Here is a 22,494-nt window from a genome sequence, read left to right as displayed (position 1 = left end):
TGAAGGATAAAATATGAGTATAATAATGAAGGTTCAGAAAGATCTTTTTTATGAAAGGTGTTGTTAAGATAAACTAGTTTTAAAACGTTAATAGAGGAAAGGGTAAAAGTTTAAAAAAATTAGCATATAGAAAAAAATAAAATTTAAAAAATTAACTTTGCAAGACTAAAGAATAATGAGGACAAAGCCATGAATTCCATGCCTTGCTTTCTCCTCCTCTGGAATTCTGCTGTTCTTGATAAGTGAACTTGGTCTTGGCTAGATTTCTTGCTGATCATCTGGGGGAGGGGCCTGTTGTAGTGATTCTCAAGTGTCATTGCAGGAGGCAGAATTGCACTGCCCTTACTAGTGGCTAGGCTAAGTAATCTGCTCTGGTTGACTTTTGGGAGCTTTTGTTCCCTGAAGGCTTTCTGTAGAGCTCTGGAGAACGGGAATGAAAATGGTGGCCTCCCAATCTCCAGCTCGGAGTAATGGAGAGCTGAGGGCCCCATTCCTCAGTGCACCCTCGGAGAAAAGGATTCAATCACTCTCGTCTCCCTGGCCTCTGGCCACCCTCCAAGCTCACCCAGCCTGTGACCAAGCATCTCTGTCTCTGGCACACAGCTCCGCCTGTAGTCTCCAAACCCAGCAGATCCCTGCGGCTCTTCTGGGGAGGCGGCGGGGGGGGGGTCTCCCCGGATCTTCTGGAGTCCCTGCTCAAAGAGCAGTGGCCTGACTGTGCCACGGATCACAGTTTAAGGTAACTCCAAGTTGAGAGCTCACTCCTCAGCTCTGTCTCTGTAGCCAGCTTCCTTGCTCTAATACCTGTGAGCTCGGCAACACTAAGACACCCCTGATTCTTCTGTGACCCCATGGGATCTGAGACCACACCGCCCCCAAGTGGGCTTCAAGTTGGCTTAGCCTCTGGAGCCATGTCCCTCAGTGGAGCAGACTTTTAAAAGTTCTGATTTTGTGCTCCGTTGCTCCCCTGCTTGCTGGGAGCTGGCCTCTCCCCCTGCAGTCTATCTTTCCGTTGCTTTGGATTCACTCCTCCGCAGGTCCTACCTTTCAGAAAGTGGTCGATTTTCTGTTTCTAGAATTGCTGCTCTTCTTCTCTTTGATCTCCTGTTGGATTTGTAGGTGTTCAGAAAGGTTTGATAAACTACCTAGCTGATCTCCTGCTATCTGATATGATCTCAGCCTGCTACTCCTCTGCCATCTTGACTCCTCCCCCTCGGACCTCTTCATTTCAATCCATCAAAACACCTAACTGACCTTCATAAATCATAACTTTTATCACATTACTCCCTAAATCTAGTCTATTATGACTTAAATATCCCTCTAAGCAAGGTAAGAAGGTGATCAAACCAGTGTTTCTCAAACTTCATTCTGTATACAAATCACTTAGAAATCCTGCTAAAATGTAGACTTATCATTCAATAAGTTTGAGAGGGACCCCAAATCCTATATTGCTAATAAACTCCCAAGTGATGCCAATGCTGCCAGTTCAGCAACCACACTTTACATAGTAGGAGTCTGAGGGTAGAAGAAGGGAGGCAAGAAGTACAATATCTTATACAAATTTGGCATTTCAGGTAATACAAAGCTCAAATTCTCCATTATAACATTCAAGTTACTTTAATGCAGTCCTACTCAAACTTTCTAGCCTTTAGTTCTTGTACTTTACATAAATCCTCTGAACAATCAAAAAATTATTCAGTGATTCCACTAATGAGTGATTTCACTAATCGCTCAACAATGAGTGATCTCTCCTCTCCTCTTCCAGAGGACCCTTGGCAATATCTGGAGACATTCTAAGTTATCAACACTGAAAGACCCACCAGATGCTAGCAGCAGTCTTTCAGTGACGATAACTTAGAATGTCTCCACAGACATTGCCAAACAGTCTACAATGGACAGGACAGCTCACTAGAGCAAAGAATTCCAGCCCAAAATGTCAACAACACTGATGCTAAAAAGAACTCTGCCTTATTGTATATTGTTTTCTGCCTCCCCACACTGGCTCATTTATTATCCCTATACTTACTTCCCTCTGCTTACCCCAAATCTATCCAAAATTCAACGACTGGTTCAACTGTTTTTCTATACAACTTTTGTATACTACTAAGTTTTACCAATCCATTCCTATACCCTACTTAAATAACACTCATGGTGTATGGCTGCTGTATACCAGGAATTCTTGTAGGCCTTAGAGATAAAGTTAAATTTAAAAGTACAGAGCTGTAGTCCACCATGTGTTTATAATGTAGAAAAGACACAACAAACAGTATGGTAACTGCTGCAATAGATAAGCTCAAGAAAAAATGGCAAAAGAGCCAAAAGAAAGAAAGAAAGAAAGAAAATCAAACTGCAAGTGGGTATATATTTCAACAATGGCTTTCTAAAAGGATGTGGTTTGATAAATAGCAGTTAAATATAAGAACTAGGAAGACAGGAAGAAAAAGAAAGCAATCCAAGAAGAAAGAAAAACACATGTAAAACAAAAACCGGTATTATCAGAACTACAAATAGTTCATCATGATTATTTGTGTTGTAAAGTGGAGAAAGAGATGAAATAGATGAAGCTAGATACATAGGCGTGGTAAAGATCATGACTAGTCTTATACTATAAACACTCCTCAGTTTTAAATCACTGATAATTTAGGGGCAATTACTAGAATTTAAAGCAAAAAAACCCCTTACTCCAATGGGTTCCCTCTTCCATACAAAACTACTGTTTTCTAGCCATTGAACTTTTTTTATGACCTTTTTTAACCCTGATGGCCTGCACTTGATTTTTCAGGTATTTATTTTTGCCTTCTTTTTTGTTTTGTTTGTTTCTGGACCTATTCTTCTTTTTTTTTTTTGTAATGTTAATGTTAGTCACCATACAGTACATCATTAGTTTTTGATTCAGTGTTCCAGGATTCATTGTTTGTGTATAACACCCAATGCTCCCTGCCTTCTAGTCAAAGTTTCTCAAAAGTATCTTTCATAAACATGAGTTATATTTTCCCACAGGTGTTCAGGCATTGTCATAAACATATGAAATTCTCAAATATTTAATTTAATTTCAATTTTTAAGTAGTATCTCTCAACATGAAAAAATATCTGACAAGAGCTGAACAAAATGGCTTTCCTGCATGTCAGAGACCCTGAAATAATGCCTTTAAATATTAGGGGCAGTGCATTTGTTTGCTGCTCTGGAAGCAGACACTAAGACCAAGTGAGGAGCACAAAGTGCTTTTTACTAGGGTGTAACACCCAGAAGGAAAGTGAAGAAGGAGGGTTGAGGAGGGGAGCTATCAGCAGATCCAACCAAGTCCCCAAGAGACAAACAGGCAGATGCAAAGACTGCCTGTTAAAGGAGTCCTACTTTGATTGGAAAATGCTAAGGTTGCTATTACTCCTTAATCTTTACTCTGGTATTCTAAAAATACAAGCCAGTATTTCCAAATTAGTATACCTTTCACTGCAAGTGGCTATCTTAACAATAATAAGCTCATTTTAAATTCCTCCATAAATTTTAAGTTATGAGAAAGGAAAAAGCAGAAGACTGCTGATTAGAAGCAAAGGCCCAAGGATCAAACAGCTATGAAATCCACAGTGGCAGACGTAAAATCTGATTTCAGAAACATGGAAATATATCAATGGCTCTAAGACAACAGTCATTTAAATAAATGGACAAGCTTATTTAAAAATGGAAATTTAAAGTTTGAAATTTTGAGAAAGAATACTGAAAATTCAAAAACACTCAGCATTTTAGTATTGTAATTAAAAACCAATCTTTCATGAAAAAAGTAAAATAACTAAGAACCACACAGCATTACACAGATAGGTAGGTAGATACAAAATTTTGTTTAAATTGAGAGAGCAGAGAATCACAGATTTTTAAGAAAACACTTGAAAAATCATATCTGAATTATTTCAAATCTAGGCTTATGTATATACAGTTAATTATTTTAAAATCTTAAAAAAAATTTTATTATAATCCTTGCCAGTACCACCAAAATATACAATTCAAGCATACCTACCTAATACAGTTACAGTTGTAGAGGATTGAGCATTTCCAAGCGGGAATGTAACAGCTTTGCATATGTATTTTCCAGAATCAGAAAATCCTATGTTATGTAGAGTAATTGTCGCATCATTAAGTGAATAGTTTTTAAATAAGACTCTTCCCTGATATTCTCCTTGAACAGAGAATCCATACTGAGGATGATGAACTGCAACAGTCTGTGAACTTTTGCCATGGATCTTCTCCCATGAAATCTGTGTTATAGTTTCATTTACTTCAATTAAACACTTCAATGAAACATTCTTTCCCCATACTGCTGTGACATGTGGCTCCACAATAATTGGCCCAGCTAAGGCACCTATGGGGGAAAAAATAGTTCTTAAAAATAGAAAAAAGTTATACTAACATATGATCATTCTCCCTCCCTGCTTGTTTCTCTCTGTCCCTCCCACTTACCCTTCTATAGATGCTCACCTGCATGTCCATGCACATTCACATACACACATACATTTATGACTAAATAACAGGAAGAGCTCAAAAGAGGTAGATGTTCCTGGGGCTGAATGTTAGACCCAAAGAGTGACTCTCAAATAAATCAAATACCTGTCAATATGTGTCGCAGTGGGAAAAGCACTACATTGGGCCGAGAATAAGCTTGGAAGGAGATCATTCCCCAGTTAAGCCTCCAGATGAGATCCCAGCCCTGACACCTCTGACTGCAGTGTTGTGAAAGACTCAGGCATAGAACCCAGCTGAGCCATGCATGAATTTCTGACACAAAGAGAGATAATAAATGCATGTCGTTTAAAAGCCACTGAATTTTAGAGTAATTTATAATTTGTAATAGATCACTAATACATGCAGGATCTGTCAAACCAAATATATTACCAAAGTATCTTCTGGAGGATTCCTCTATCAAGAATCTCTATTAAAAAACTTCATTTAAGATAGATCACTACTAGAAAACATTAATTTAAAAAATTATGTAAATGTGAAATCAATTTTTTTCTATTTCATGGATGAAGAAAAATAATTCCATAAGCAAAAGTTAAAATGAAATGACATCAAATTTCTCCCTTGTAATACTGACTTCCGTGGTCCAAATCTAAATTATTTTAGAATAAATAAGACCAATATTTATGAATACTAAAGTCAAGCAAGATGTTACTGATCGACAAGTATATTAGAACATATATATAAAGCCCTTGGAGAGTTTATGACTCATATGTACTGATAAAATAAATATTCAAATTCAGAAGTAAACCAGTATAAACACTCAAACAAACTTTACAGTTTTTACAAACTGTAAAAACAATACACTGCACAAATAGTATCTTTGAAATTTAAGGTCTTATTGATATTTTTAAATAAATACAAAAATGTAGAGAGTATCACTTAAAAAGTAAACAAGAAAAATGTATTTAAACATGTTTAAAGAGTTCTAAACAACAACAAAAACTTCACAAATTATTATTTCCACTAACCCTTTTTGGGATGAAAACAACATAAATGATATATAAAATATAAATAAAAAACTAGGCAAACTATGCCATCCAAATTGTAAATGAATTTTAAAAAAGAAGTAAACAAACAAGAGAGTGAATTGTACCATTTAGGAGATATATTACGAAAAAGGATAGACAATTCACAGTGACTATACTTAACAGTTAAGGAAGAAAAGGGTTTTTTAACCATTGCCCCAAAAAAGTACCGAGACATCAAAATTTGCCACTGTGTTTTACCATGCTTTCAAGTGTAGATAATTACTAAGTTAATATATAAATATTATAAGTACTGTAATGTATTTTAGCAAGCTATCGTAAGTCTAGTACTAAACCAGAATATACACATAAAAGGACAATTTATGAATATTAAATTTTTCATATGTTATGAAATAATACCCAGCTTTTTGTTTAAAGAAAAAGACATATGATGAAGTAGGAAATTCCAAGAATATAAAGAGATTTTTAAACTATCACAATGAAAGCTCACATTGACTTCCTCATTTGAGGTTGAAAAGGCATTTTATAAAATTTAGCATTCATTATCTGAATTTTTAAAAAACTCTAACAACTGAGGAAAAAAGGATTTTCATAAATTTTTATTAACATATAATGTATAATATAGAATTGTTTATATATAAGTAATTTTGTACATAAAATTCATATAAATACAAGTTATATAAATATATAAATATAAAAATTATTTATATATAAAATATATAAAATAGATTAATATATAAATATAAATATGTAATATAATTTTAATTAACATACAATGTAACATATAATGCCCCATCTGTGAGTCATCAGGCTTATACATTTCACAGCCCTCACCATAGCACATACCCTCTCCAATGTCCGTAACCCAACCACCCTCTCCCTATCGGAAAAAAGGATTTTTTTTTTTAAAGATTTTATTTATTTATTTGACAGAGAGACAGATCACTAGTAGGCAGAGAGGCAGGCAGAGAGAGAGGAGGAAGCAGGCTCCCTGCTGAACAGAAAGCCCGATGTGGGCCTCGATCCCAGGACCCTGAGATCGTGACCTGAGCTGAAGGCAGGTCTTTAACCCACTGAGCCACGGAGGTGCCCGGAAAAAAGGATTCTTAATAATTAAGTAGATTCTTCTCAAATCAGTGGCCATCATCAACACTAGAAAAAGGGGGCATTGCTATTAAAAAAGATCAAGACAAAATGGTGCAGTATCATTATCACTGTTCAAATGAAAACGGAAATTCCAGCGCAATGATGTAGAAAGAAAGAAAGAAAGAAAGAGAAAGAGGGAAGGTAAAGCATTAGAAAGAAACAGACAGAATTATTATTCGAAAAACCTGTTAACTGAAAAATCTAAGGCGGCCAAGTAAAGGGTGCATATAAAATATGGGTGCATATATTAAAAATATATAATCAACATGTTAGGATAGGTGATAATCTTTACAAATTTATTACAGAAAAAACAGTATCTGTAAAACATTAATATTTCAAATGCCCATGAAGAAAGTTGTGAAGAACTAATAAACCTGAGCAATTGACTTGAATAAATGTAACATGTGCCATATTCCTGTAGGAAAAATTAATGCTATTTAGACATCATATCGCCCCATACCACAAATGCAACTGCAATGAAATTTCTGATAAAAATTCTTGAAACAAGACTAGGAACAATAGCTAAGAAATATTTCTAAAACATCAATGGTCCAGTAGGAGGGAGGGGAAATGCTAAAGTAAAAATAATAAAAAGCTTACTATTAGTATCTGAAAACAATTTAAAGTATACAAACTGACCTATAAATTTATCAGTACTATTATATATATTGTACTGATATACAACAATATTTTTCTATGAGCGAGGAAATAATGAATTAATCAAGATGCTGAAAGGACAAGAGCTAAATACTTGGAAATGGATCCCTGCTTCACACTAAACACAAACACGACTGAAGATCAAAATGTAAAAAACAGGCACACGTGTGTGCACATATACTGACAATAACTTTGTATATTCTGGCAAGCAACATTAGTTATTCCTAGAGAGTAGGATACTGAGGATTTAGGGAAGAACTTTCAGTTTTTACTTTGTGTTCCTCTTTGATGTCAAAATCATTTATAAGTAATGTTCACAATAATAGCAAATTAAAAATAAGAATAAGCAGAATTAAATTCTCCTCAGGTGGAAATGGAAAAGAGATAGGATAAGGTGTTACGGACTGAGTATTTGCACTTCCCCAAATTTTTTTATTGCAGCCCTAATCTCTAAAGTGATAATGTCTATAGATGGGGCCCTTGTGTGGTAATCAGATATATGAGGTATTGAGGGTAGAGCCCCTATGGTGACATACAAGAAAAGGAAGAAAGACAAGCTCTCTCTCTTTCTACTATGTGAGGACAAAGCAAGTGTCTGTCTTCAAGTCAAGAAGAGGGTCCTCATCAGGAATGGAATCTGCTCACACCTTGATCTTGGACTTCTCAGTTTCCAAAACTGTGAAAAATAAGTATCTGTTGTTTAAGCCACCCAGTCCATAGTGCTTTGTTATAGCAAACTGATCACCAAGACATTAGGTATCAGAATAACCTGGGAGGGATTATGCTAAATTATATTTCCTTTCAACTGGTAAGAACTATGGCCTAGTGAGCCACCATTAATGAAGGGGACTATTTGGAGACAGGAAAAAGAAAAAAAAAGAATCCACTGACTCAAAAACGTATTTATAACATGTAAATATATTCTACAGTATTTAAATAGGGAAATCCACTCTCAGCATAAAAGGTAGAAAAGAGTTTAATAGATTTGATCAGAAAAACTGATCCCTTAGTAAAGAGCTTGAGTAGATTTAAGAAACTACAAATGGCTATTTTTAGTACGTTTTTAATTTTACTCATAAATATTAACAACTATCAAGTTTTTCTTTTTCATCTTTTGTTTTAATATCTAGGAGATAATGAGTAATTTTTACTCTCCAATTTTTCTACAAAATTATTCTGGGTAATTTTTGCAAAAGTAAACTTGGAAATTTTCTATTTTCTATTGTTTCAATCCTTAAATCCCTCAAGAAGTTTTGATAATCTGGCTCTCCCTTAGAGATTCCATGAGCTTCTAATAATGTATCTCCTTTTTTGTGTTTTAGTCAGCCAAAGTTAAGTATCTGTTCCCTGCAAATAAGTGTATAACTTTCCAATCCTAGACAAAACCCCAAAGTTAAAAACCACTTCTAAGTAAGATTTCCACCCCCATGGAATCTTAAAACTGCGGAGAAAGAGTTTCTCCACCATGGTTCTTATCCAAAGTCACTATTCAAACGCCTCATTTCTCAAGGTCTCCAGAACACTGAGACTACCCCTACGCTTTTCTTCCCCTTTTCCATATGGAGTTTGACAGGAGAGCAGAAGTGTATACTGAAGAAACATAAATGTTTATTTCTTTTTTTTTTTTTTTTTTTTTTTAATTTTTTATTTTTTATAAACATATATTTTTATCCCCAGGGGTACAGGTCTGTGAATCACCAGGTTTACACACTTCACAGCACTCACCAAATCACATAAAGACCTAAATTATCTGAAGTAACTTCATCATTAGGAATGACGTAAGTCTAAAATATAAAGAGGCTAAGGAACAGCAAAGACTTGAACCTTTCATATCTGGCAAGACCCTATCTGACATTGTCAGAATGTATTCCAGGCTACTGTATACTCTAGAGACCAAAGAAAAACATATCATTTGTACCATTAACTGATTAATTGTCCTTTCAGAGAGAAAGAGAAGTGTTTCCCTCCTACCTGTAGCTCCCATGAAAACTCTAGATCTGTGAAAATAAAGCTGTCTGGATTTTTCATGTATATTTGAATTTATTTATTTAGAGCATACAGAGAACACAAATCATTTGGAAATATTCAAAAACAATTGTGACAGAAAAATAAAATGTAATGATTCATGTACTCTAACTTCTATGGGTTATTTAAAAACAAAAACAAACAAAATGACTTGACATTCATATTAGAGATCACATTAAAGTGCTAAAATCCAAATATAAAGTGACAACAGTTCACTGCCTCTCCCTCTCCCACTCCCCCTACTTACAGTCTCTTTCTCACTGCCATCTGTCCAATAAATAAAAAATTGCTAAGGTGAATTAAAGACCAAAATAAATGGAAAGATAAACGTTTCTCATAGGCTAAAAGACTCAATATTCTTAAAATACTAATTTTTTTCTATATTGTGCTACTGATAAAACACAATCCCAATCTGAATCCAAGCAAATTTTTATAAAAATTGACAAGCTTTTTTTCTTAAAATTCACACGGACATGCAAATACAAATTTTTGTGACTTTAGACTGGCAAATACATCTTAGGTATGTTACCAAAAGCACGAGTGGATTTCATCAAGTATTTTCTACTCTTCAAAACACACTCTTAAGACAAGCCATTTAATTGGGAAAAAACTTTGCAGAACATATCTGATAAAGAATTTATATCTGATAAAGAACTTGAAAGAATTTATATCTATAAAGAATAAAATACAAAAGATCTCCTAAAACTTCATGAAAAAACAAACAAGCCAATTAAAAAATGAGCAAAATATCTGAACAGACACATCACCCAATAGCACATGAATAGGTGCTCAACATCATTAGAAAATGCAAATTAATATCACAGTAAGATACCACAACACTTATCCATTAAAGAGGCCAAAAATCAAAAAGACTAACGATATGAAATTTTAGAATGTGAAGGTACTGGAACTCTTCTTCATTGCTGGTTGAACTGCAAAATGGTACAATCACACTGGAAGACACCAGCAGTTTCTTAAAAGTTAAATATACAAGCACCATATCATCCACCCATTTCATTCTTGTTTTCATTCACTGGAAAGGAAAACGTGTGTCTATACAAAGACCTGTACACAAATGTTCACAGCAACTAACTAACTTTCTTTAAGATTTTATTTATTTACCTAAGACAGAGAATGAGTAAGGGAGAGAGCATGAATGGGAAGGAAGGGCAGAGTTGGGGGAGACGCAGACTTCCTTCTTGGCAGGGAGACTGACTCAGGGCTGGATCCCAGATCCCCAGGATAACAACCTGAGCTGAAGGCAGATGCTTAACCAACTGAGCCACCCACGCGCCCCCAGAGCAACTTTATTCTTAATAGCCAAAAACTGGAACCAACCCAAATGTCCATCAGCAAGTGACTGAAGAAACAAATTGTAGTACAGCCTTACAATAAAATATTATTCACCAACAAAGGGGAAAAACCAAATAGAAACAGAGGGGATTATCTTCAACTCGAGAAAGAACACCTATTTTTTAAAAACCTACAGTTAACATTATACTAATGCCAAGAAACTAGCTGCTTTCCCAATCAGATCAGGAACAAGGCAAGGAAGCCCTCCTCTGTTGTACCTTTTCAGCATTATCCTAGAAATTTAACATAATTTCTAGTATATAAATTCTAGTATAATTTCTTACATTCTAGCTAAAGTAAGAAAGGGAAATAAAGTGATTGGGAGAGAAGAAATAAAACTTTGTTCACAGATGACATGACTGTCTACATAGAAAATCAGAAAGAAATGACCAAGAAAACCTCTTCAAACTAATAAGCAGTTATAGCTAAGCTGTAGGATAAAATTATCTTCCTATATGCTAGCAATGAAAAGTGGAATTTCAAATTAAAACACAGTATCATGACCCAGCAATTGCACTATTGGGTATTTACCCTAAAGATACAAACGTAGTGATCCAAAGGGGCACGTGCACCCGAATGTTTATAGCAGCAATGTCCACAATCACCAAACTATGGAAAGAACCTAGATGTCCATCAACAGATGAATGGATCAAGAAGATGTGGTATATATACACAATGGAATACTATGCAGCCATCAAAAGAAATGAAATCTTGCCATTTGCGACAACATGGATGGAACTAGAGCGTATCATGCTTAGCGAAATAAGTCAAGCAGAGAAAGACAACTATCATATGATCTCCCTGATATGAGGAAGTGGTGATGCAACATGGGGGCTTAAGTGGGTAGGAGAAGAATCAATGAAACAAGATGGGATTGGGAGGGAGACAAACCATAAGTGACTCTTAATCTCACAAAACAAACTGAGGGTTGCTGGGGGGAGGGGGTTTGGGAGAAGGGGGTGGGATTATGCACATTGGGGAGGGTATGTGCTTTGGTGAGTGCTGTGAAGTGTGTAAACCTGGTGATTCACAGACCTGTACCCCTGGGGATAAAAATATATGTTTATTAAAAAAAAAAAACAAAAACACAACCACAGTATCATTTACATTAATACCCCAAAAATGAAATATTTAGATATAAATCTTAACAAAATATATACAAGATCTGTGTGAGGAAAACTACAAAACTGATCAAAGTTATCAAAGAAGAACTAAATAAATGTAAACATATTCCATATTCATGGATAGGAAGACTCAATATTGTCAAGATGTCAGTTCTTCCCACTTAATCTATGCATTCAACATAGTCTCAGGCAAATCCCAGCAAGCTACTTTATGGATAGCAACACACTGATTCCTGAAAAAAGGGAAGACCCAGAATAGCAAACACAATATTGAAAAAGAACAAAGCCAGAGGACTATCACCACATGACTTCAAGATGTAGTATAAAGCTATAATAACCAAGAAAGTGTGGCATTAGTGAAAGAATAGACAAATAGTTCAAAAGAACATAATAGAGAGCCCAGCAATAGAGGACTACAGTCAATATATTCAGATAAAGGAGAAAAGGCAATATAATAGAGCAAAGGGAATATTCTCAACAAATGCTGCTGGAACAACTGGACATCCACATGCAAAAACAGGAATCTAGACCAACCTTATACCCTTCATTAACTCAAAATGGGTCACAAACATAAATGTAACATGCAAAACTATAAAATTCCTAGAATACAAACACAGGAAGAAACCTAGATGATATTGGGGGTGGTGATCATTTTTTAGACATGACACCAAAGACATGATCCAAGAAATAAAGGACAAACTGGGCATCATCAAAATAAAAATTTCTGTTCTGCAAATAACAGTACCAAGAGAATGAGAAGACAAGTCACAAATTGGGAGAATACGTATGTTTGCAAAAGAAAAATTGTAATAAAGGGCTAATATTCAAATTAGAGAACTTTTAAAACTCAACAGTAAGAAAAAAAAAATTGAAAAATGACCCAATGACCTTAATAGACACTTACCAAAGAGACACAGATGGCAAAGAAGCATATGAAAAGATGCTCAACATCATATTATTAAATAACTGCAAATTAAAACAACAACTAGATAATCACCACACACCTATTAGAATGGCTAAAATTTAAACACCGCCAATACCAAATGCTCACAAAGTTATGGAGCAACAGGAACTACCATTTATTACTGGTAGAAATGAAAAATAGTACAGCCACTATGGAAGACAGTCTGGCAGTTTCTTAGAAAATTAGATATACTCAAACCAACAACTGTATTCCTTTGTCTCTACCCAAACAAGTAGAAAACTTATGTCTACACAGAAACCTATCATGGATGTTTATGGCAGCTTTATTCAGAACTGACAAAAGTTGGAAGCAACCAAGGTGTCCTTCAGAAGATGAATGAATAAACTGTGGTATATCTGGACAATGGAATATTAGTCAGCACTAAAAAGAAATGAGGTATGAAGCCACAAAAGCCATGGAGGAACTTTAAATGTATAAAGTTAAAAAAAGCCAATCTGTAAAGGCCATATACTGAATGATTCCAATTATGCAGTATGTTGGAAAAGGCTAAACTATGGAGACCGTAAAAAGATCAGTGGTTGCCGGGAGTGGAAAGGAGGGGGGAAAATGAATAGCTGTAAAATATCAAGAATTTGTAGGGGAGTAAAACGCATAATACTATAATGGTGAATCCATGTCATAAATTTGTCAAAACCCGTGGAATGTACAATACCAAGAGGGAACCCTAATGTAAACTATGGCCTTTGGGAGATGATTAAGTGTAAAATCATTTCATCAATTTTAACAAATGTATCACTCTGGTAGAAGATGCTGATGGGGGTTAGTGAGGGGAAGGGTGACTAGAGTGCCTATGGGAACTCTGTCCATTCAATTTTGCTATGAAGTAAAACTACTCTTAAAAGGTAAAGTGTATTATAAATTTTAAAAAGGAGTACTTATATAACCAAATACTACCCACAATAAAAGGAAATAAACTGACAGATGCAACACTATGGTTAAATTTCAAAGTAATTATGCTGAAAGAAGAAAGTAAGAGTACACAAAGTATAGTTCCATTTAGATAAAACTCTAGAAAATGCTAACTACTTTACAGTGACAAAAAACAGGTGTTTGCTTAGGGGAAGGAGGATAGGCAGGGATGGGACAGATGATTTACAAACACAAGGAAACTTTTGAGAATGACAGATAATATTCACTATCTTCAAGGTAGTGACGTTTTAACAGGCAACGTTTTTGTTAAAACTTATCAAATTGTAAACCATTAAGTAGGTGCAGCCTATTTTATGTTACTTATACGCGATAAGGCTGTTTTATATAAAAATGAGGCTAGGAGAGGAATTGGAGAACATTTTGTATATAGATAACTTAAGATGATTTTTACTATAAAGACAGTAGCTCAAGAGAGATGATGCATCACGAAAAGTCTTTTCTTAATGAGAAATATTATAGTGTATTTTCACACTGACTGAAATGACTGAAAGGAAAATTTATGAGACAAGAGAAGGCACAGTTGTTAAAACTGGTTATCTTTTAGAAAAGAGTGTGGGATAGGACTCAGGGATATTAAGCCACTGACTGCATCTTAGTTGTAGATGGCAATCTACCTTTACAGATGGGTAGGTATGATAGTGAAAGTTCTTTTCTGACTACTTCCATTTACTCTTTAAAACAGAAAGCAGGGATTTCATGTGCGAATAAGGGAGGATGTCTAGAGGCTTAAAAAGAAGGTATAAAACAGCTATGGGGAAAGAGTCAATAGAATGAAGTAGTATTCAAAGTATGACTTTTGAGAGTCCCTAAGACCTTTTCAGATGGTTAATAAAATCAAAACTCAGGTCACAAGTCATTCCAGGTAACTATCATTTTTCATTTCTTTCTGTCAAGAGTATACCATATATATTCCAGAACATAGGATATTCAGCAGGTTAACCACAGAAGCAGGTATGAAAATCCAGTTGTTACTAAGATAGATGTTAAAAACATTTGCAAAATAAAGAAGTAGTCTACTCATCACTATTTTTAATAAAAATTATTATTCATCAAAATATTTATTAACATATAATGATTGTTTTTGAAGGAATTAAAACATTCTAAAATTACCGTTTGAATTTTTAATCAAGTAAATACTGGCAGATAAGAGCCACACTAACAAAAGCCTGCTGTAGTCCTCGATAATTTTTTTAAGAGTAGGAAAAAAAAAAAAACCACTGACTAGGAAAATGTAGTTTTCAGGGTAGTACCAAGAATCACCTGCGGGACGCCTGGGTGGTTCAGTTGGTTAAGCAGCTGCCTTTAGCTCAGGCCATGATCCCAGCGTCATAGGATCGAGTCCCACATCGAGCTCCTTGCTCAGCAGGGAGCCTGCTTCTCCCTCTGCCTCTGCCTGCCATTCTGTCTGCCTGTGCTCACTCTCTCCCCCTCTCTCTCTGATAAATAAATAAAATCTTAAAAAAAAAAAAAGAATCACCTGCAGTTACTACTCTTGAATTATGGTGACATCCAACAGCATTCAGCTGCCTGACTGGAGGCCTGGAAGTGGCAAACAGTATGCAAGATTTAACCTAGGTTGAGAGTTTTACCAGGCTAGCAGAGACAAAGATGAAAAACGGGTTGATGGTACAAAGAAATAAGTTCAGTGATAGACCATATACTTTCAGCTCCTCAAGAAGGGAAGAAAAGGAATTAGGATCAAAGAATTATACAAACCAATGTAGCTAAAGATTATCAGAATTAAAGTTCTAAGCAAAGTAAGGTGAATAAGGTGAGACAGTGGGGAAATCAATTTCTCTGAAACTCAGTTTTCACATTAATAAAATGTCTCACCACCTTACAGTTGTACATTCCTGAAAATTGTCAGTTTTTACATACCATTTTGTTGGATTTTCATTTTACCATTTCATTTGATCCCCATACGATATCCTTCTCCCTCCAAAAAGCACATTGTGAGGTAGATAGGTAATTTTTTCCCCATATGACACATGAAGAAAAAGAAGAAGAAAAAAAAAACTTAACGAGGGTCATACAAATAGTAAGAGACAGTGCCATCTAACATCGTAGGAAAAGCTTTGCAAGAGGTGGAATCCAAGATTTTCATGGCTAGGAAGGCCGATGCAGGTTAATAACAGATCCAGTATTACATGAAAATACAGAAATAAGATTGGAAGGTTGAATCCAAAATGAGTAAAGGGCAGTAATCAGAAATGACACAGCAGAGAATAAACTAAAACTAAAACTTCTAATTATGCTTTGACACAGTGTTTAACAATTCCGAGAATAGCTCAATTACTACATCTGGCTAATAACTACAGTACTGAATAGTACAGCTATATAACATTTGTTACATGGGGTACCTTTCTAGAATGGAAGTCTAATAAAAGTTAACTTCTGACTACAGATTTGAGTTTTCTATAAAACACAACAAAAAAATGAGCCAAAAAGAATTAAATAATGATTTACATGTAACCAAACAGGGAATAACGGATGCAAGAGATAGCAAACTTCTACTAAAATATTTCCATATGTTAACACTAACTATAAATTTTATCCTATTGTATCATATCATCTTATCTGTAAGTAGTAATTCCAGCCTTTACAAAATGCTCTAAAGTGTTGTTTCCACCATCTACTCTCAATCACTACCTTTCAATTTCAAATAAAGAAAATATCTTGATTTAACCAACATAGAGGTTCTCTTTAGTTATTATGCTTTTTTAAAAGCACAGTTTCTTCATATTTTCAGAACAGAAGCACAAAATCTTAGACCTGGAAGAGAACTTAGAGAGCATCTGATCTAATATAATTTTATAGAGACATTTGATGTGATTTGCCCTTAACATACAGCTAGTGGCAAAAGAGAGACAAGAAGTCTTCTGGTTTCAAAAAGTAATCATTCCAACTCCTTCATGCTCAGCACATTATAAATAAATTCTAAACGTTTCAGAGAAAGAATATCTAGAAAGGCTACTAGTGGGGACATTCAAAAGTTCATTGATTTCCAAAATAAAAAGGGCTTGGGGGGCTGCAGTTATTAAATCAGTGCTAATCCCAACAGAGGTGAAATGCTCCTGGGAGAATGGATTTTTCACAACAATTACTAAGAATTTGCTCTTTCAAGCCTATTGCAAACTGTGAAATTGTGGCAATTTTCAAACACTAATGAAATTATGAGTTTTAATCCTAATAAACATTTATTTCCCCCAAATACTACAGTAAGTATATTAATTTAAGCTTTAGTTATTCCAGCATCAAAATTCATAATCAGCATTAAGCAATTTTTCAACCGAAAGAATTGTTTAACCATACTAATGAATTTGTTTCTGATCCTTTAGTTCACTTTAACCTTATAAGTGATACATAAAAACAGAAGACCTATTATTGAATACATACTCTCAGATGAAGTAAACACCTGTTTTGTAAAGAACAGATACTTAAAAGACACTGATCTCTTTTCAATTCTCATAGGAATATAGGACCCAAGTAAAAATTTATACATTTATACAACATGCATTAATTATCCAGAAATCTCAAATTTACTGTTTTATTTTAAAAAGACATCTCTAAACAAGTACATGGAGGCTATGGTTCAGTAGAGTATGATACTTCTCAGATGTGAGAACTGAGACTTAAATGGTGAATGATAAGAGGGTAGAACAAAAAAGCAAGAACTCTGGAGGCAGACTAACTTATATTCAAGAACACACAGATGTCTAAATTTTTATCAGTGTGACCCTGGGTACTCGCCAGCCTATTTCATCACCTATAAAATGGGACTATTCTCACCTAATTAACAAGGTTTCACTAATTCTTTTTTTTTTTTTTTTAATTCAAAGCATGGGAGTATGCACTGATTAAACACCAAAGGAAACTGCTAGAATTGTTTTAGGTCCAGTTAAAGCTAACACCTAATTCTATAGTAGCACCATATACAAGCATGGTTGTATAACTTTCTTTTTTCTCCCCAAGGACCATTAGTAGTTGAGAGGTAAGCATAAAACATCTGTACACCTGTACTGATTTAGAGTTAAGATTTTACAAGGCTGGTGGTTAAATGAAAAATATTGGGTCAAAGGATTAGATACTACAGGACAAGTCTAGGTTGAAAAAGGAAGTGAGTTAATATTGACCAAAATAGAATAGGTATGGCATATAGTAAGAGTTCAAATATTTACTGAGTTTCATTTACTGAGTATTAAGTACTAGGTACTATCAGGTAGAAAATAGTGTACCTTGAGATTTCCAAGAGCTAAGAATCTAGAAGAGAAAATAATGTTTCTAAGGCAATGGATATTATGCATAGAGCAATCACAGAATTTGTTATCTGAGCCAGAACATAGATTTTTTAAAGTGAAAGGGAAGTGAAAGAGCACTACTGATAGATTACGTCAGAATATCAGTTACCTAGACATTCCAGACAAAATGGGATATATCACATTTATGGGAGCCACCCCAGTCAAGCAAGGGTGGCAATGCATACTAACTTGGGAGAATGTATGAGAGACATGTACAGTAAGAAAAGCTCCATCTAAAAAGGGAAATTTTCTTTTAGCTAAGCCTAAACTAGTAATCCTAATTTTATTTCAGTAAATTTGTCAGAGAATAGTGGGATTTAAACTGGATCTTAGGCAAGGTGAGTTTTTCCAAGCAGAGAAAGGGCACTTAAGAAAACAAAAATAAAAAGATCCACAGACAGAAAATGCAAGAAGAGTCTGGAAACCAGAAAAATCCAGGTATTGGTAAAAATAAAAAAAAAAATAACAGAGATGAAGCCAGAAAGACAAATTCTTAATTCAGTTTATTTGTGCATCCACCTTGATCACTAATACTTTGAAACCTACCTGTATTGACCAGTCTTCATGTTGAAGACGACCAAGGAGGAAGAACATTCCTTACCCTTCAGAAAGCTTAGAGCCAAATCAGAGAAAGTATAAAGCAGGAGGAAAAAAAGAAGTAACACTACAGAGTGAAAATTTAGGAAGCCAAAATACGAGCTAAGAAAATTCATCTAGCAGAAATTCACATATTATAGTGGAGAAAAAAAGCACAGATACAGAAAGAGCAATTAGGAATGTAAAGCTCTAATTATGACCTTATTTGAAAGAAGATTCTCTGCAGATATAATTAAAAATCCTTCCTGGATTATCCAAGTGGGCCCTAAATCCAATGACAAGTATCCTTATTAGTAACAAACATGGAAAAGACAGTAGCAAAGACCATGTTAAAACAGAGGCAGATGGAGTTATGCAGCCACGGAATGTCTGTGGCCTCCAGAAGGTGGGAGAAGCAAGGAAAAGAATCTCCCCTAGAGCTTTCTAGAGGGAATGTGGCCCTGCAGACACCTGTAGGGTGGACTTCTGTACTGCAGAACTATGAGAGAAGAAATATGTTGTTTTAATCCACCAAGTTTATGATAATTTGTGATGGCAGCCCTAGGAAACTATCATGGGAAGTCACAGCACTAAACTAAGCATGAGATATAAATGCCCAGAACAAAAGTAGTAACAATACAGATGCAAACAGAAAAGATGTTCAGACTTATGGGGGAAAAGTACAAAAGAGAGAGCTTAAAACTTTTATCAGAGCAGCTCTATTCTTACACATGTAAAATTGTTGAAGGGGAAAGAAAATGGAAAAAGTAAGGGAGCTGAATATTACCAGACTATATGTCTATAATCATTTTCACCACCGTTTGGTGATTTGGTCCTTCTGCATTCTGGTCAAAAGATGGACAAAACAAAATTCCCAAGATTTATACTATAAGCCTGCCACCCACCATACTCTCTCTTCCATCCCAATTTCCATAAAAACTATCTCAGCAGCAAATATTGAATCTAGTTAAGCGCCTTATATACCATTATATATAACAAGCAATCTCAAAAAAAGTTTTTAAGTCACTTTTTTCCCACTGTCTCCAAGATGCAGATCTTTCCATCTCTAAAATGGGTTATTAGTGGCCTATATATATATGCAAACTTGGTTATTATTCCTGGTGGCATGACTCTGACATTTGATGAAATGTGATAACTGTAGGCAAACCTACAACCTACGACCTACCTTAAAGCAAGAATGAGCTTATCTTTCCAGTAAGATTAGGATAGCATCAGAATGAAAACTTGCAGAATGGATATTACAGGCTTATAAGAAAATTCTCAGAGATAATGGTCTCCTGTACGAGTTAACATAGTGAAACTGCTATCCTAAACTGCTATCCTTAGAAAGGCCTTCAGGTAAGGATGGCCGCTGACTAATGGTGGGTAATTTAAAAGATCTGAGGAAAAGTTCTCACCATTAATTGGTAATGATGGCTTACTGAGCCCCAACTGTTTTGTACAAACAATAAGTTTATGATAAACACCTACTTTCCCCTTCTAAGAATCTGGAATTTAGATATGTCCTCGGCCTACATGATCAATCTCCAACAAAAATTCTGTTCTTGGAGTTTCTAATGAGCTTCTATGGCTAGCAACATTTCACCCATCTTGTTACAAATCATTCCTGGGGGAATTAAGTATATGCTGTTTTGACTCACCAGGAGAGGACTCTGGAAACTTGTGCCTGATTTTTCCCAGACTTTACACATGACCTTTTGCTTAGTGTGGGAGCTTTTACCATAATAAATCATAACCTTGAGTACAAATATATGCTTAGTCCTATGAGTCTTCTTAGAGAATTACTGAATCTAAGGGTGGTCTTGTAACTCTACAACACATCTTTTTTTGATGTATTATTGACATACAGTAATATATTAGTTTCAGGTGTACAATATAGTCGTTTGACATACATTACAAAATGCTCACCATGGTAAGTGTTACCAAGCTGTCATCATATAAAGTTATCAAAATACCATTAACTATATTCCCTATGTTACAAACACATCTTTTAAAAAAGAGTATCAAAGAGCTCTTCACAGCACAGGGGGAAAAACAATATAAAGAAGGACTCTGAGGGACACCTGGGTGGCTCAGTTGGTTAAGCAGCTGCCTTCGGCTCAGGTCATGATCCCAGCGTCCTGGGATCAAGTCCCACATCGGGCTCCTTGCTCCGCAGGGAGCCTGCTTCTCCCTCTGACTCTGCCTGCCATTCTGTCTGCCTGTGCTCTCCCTCTCTCTGACAAATAAAAAAAAAAAAAAAAAAAAAAAAAAAAAGGACTCTGAATTTGAAGACTAGAAATACTTTTAACCATTTTTCCACTTACATTTTATTTTTCATGGATGCACACAAATTATGATTATTTCTAAAAATCCATGAATATAATACTGTTAAGTATGAAATAAAAGTCCAATAAATATAAAATAAGTCAATACACATAAAGTAAAAACTCCAGGTGATAGGAAAGTACTGTCAGGTTATTTTTCTCTTCCTTAATGGTATATAAAATAAGTGTCTCTCTTAATCAGTGACCTCTGACATTTGATGAAATGTGATAACTGTCAAAATCTGATATCTTAAAGCAGTAAATCAGCATCTGCAGAATAAGTATCACACATAAGTCAGAAGTTAATGAAAATTATAACACTTAAAAAATAAGACTAGTAAAAATTTTTAAAGAATTACATTTATATTGTTTCATTTCATATGCTTTCTAAATATTTAATTAAAATGTTTTATTTACATGAATATATAGCTCTCAAAATTTCTAGAAAAGCACTAACATAGACACGTTTCATCTCATTTGGCTTAAAAGGACAACAAAGCACATATTTATCTTCTAATCTCATGTACCTTAAAGTGCCTTTATACTATGGAGACGAATGTGTTATCAATTTTTTGTCTGTCAACTCCAAATGCACCATCTATATATGCTGATAAACAGAATTCCTTTAAGCACTTCTCCTTTCATGTAAATATGGTATTAAGCTTTCTCAGAAGATGGCATTATAGGAATTCTGCAGGAGGGAGAGGCTCTCCTGGCATGTCCAATGCAGATCTGAAGTGAAAAGCACGAGTTTGAGAATAGTGGGAAGACCCAGCCCTAGCCATGTGTCCAGAACCCAGTCCCCCTACAAACTGCAGTCTCAGCCAGGCAATCTTCATTCCTCGGTCCTCTTAATGTAGAAATCAGAGACCCTATGCCGTCCAAATGTTCTCAAAAGTCTACTGCCCCACTAGCACCAGAACTTTCACTACACACTCACATCACCACTTTCACTCCCAAAATAGCTTATTCCTTGCCTAATAATTCCATACAAGCTCCAGCCTTCTTTACTACCAGGTGTCATGAACTATACCTTCTCAATGAAAGTCTGAGTCCCTTTCAGTTTGTCCTTTTTCGAGGATAGTCCCTCACAGCCTTCCCATACAATACAGTCTCCTTATAACTGTATAGTTTCTTTCTTTTTAATCAAAGTTAATTAATTCTTTAAGTTAAACTTTCCCTAACTTATTGTGTAGTTTCTGGCATGAATGCTGAAACTGACAAGGTTACCTTAAATTTACATGGAAATTAAAGTGAGTAGGAATAGCCAACGCCCTCCCCCCAAAAAAGAACAAATTTGGAAGACTAACATCTTCTAAATTTCAAGACCCTGCAAAACTATATAGTAACGAAAAACATGTGGTAAAACTATATACAGTAATCAGAACTGTGTGAAACTAGCCTCACACGGACACAGAGATCAACAAAATAGTATGGAGAGTTCAGTAATAAGTTTATTACATTTAAGGTCAACTGATTTTCAATAAGGGTGCCTGTACAATTCAATGGGGGGAGAATAATCTTTCAACAAACAGTCCTGAGACAACTGAATATCCACATAAAAAAGCCCGAGT

At 35.1% G+C, this 22,494-nt stretch overlaps 1 protein-coding gene across 15 annotated transcripts in view; it reads right to left on the bottom strand.

The window, feature by feature from the left end:
- The window catches only part of NECTIN3 (nectin cell adhesion molecule 3), a 133,177-nt gene that overhangs the window by 88,072 nt on the left and 22,611 nt on the right, over positions 1 to 22,494 (bottom strand). For 4 of the 15 annotated variants that reach the window (XM_004761473.3, XM_045088325.1, XM_045088326.1 and 1 more), the window contains exon 2: positions 4,014 to 4,355. In XM_004761473.3, coding sequence (XP_004761530.1) covers positions 4,014 to 4,355 — 342 coding nt within the window. Of the gene's footprint in view, positions 1 to 4,013; positions 4,356 to 4,600; positions 4,959 to 22,494 lie in introns of those variants that run through there. The other 11 variants (XM_013060890.2, XM_013060893.2, XM_004761471.3 and 8 more) reach the window with 9 other exon arrangements.

This window comes from Mustela putorius, unplaced genomic scaffold, assembly GCF_011764305.1.
Source record: "Mustela putorius furo isolate JIRA1106 unplaced genomic scaffold, ASM1176430v1.1 tig00003834_pilon_pilon_pilon, whole genome shotgun sequence".
Taxonomy (NCBI): Eukaryota; Metazoa; Chordata; class Mammalia; order Carnivora; family Mustelidae; genus Mustela; species Mustela putorius.
Note: the sequence above shows the minus strand (reverse complement) of the source record. Positions and strands in the feature narration are given on the sequence as shown.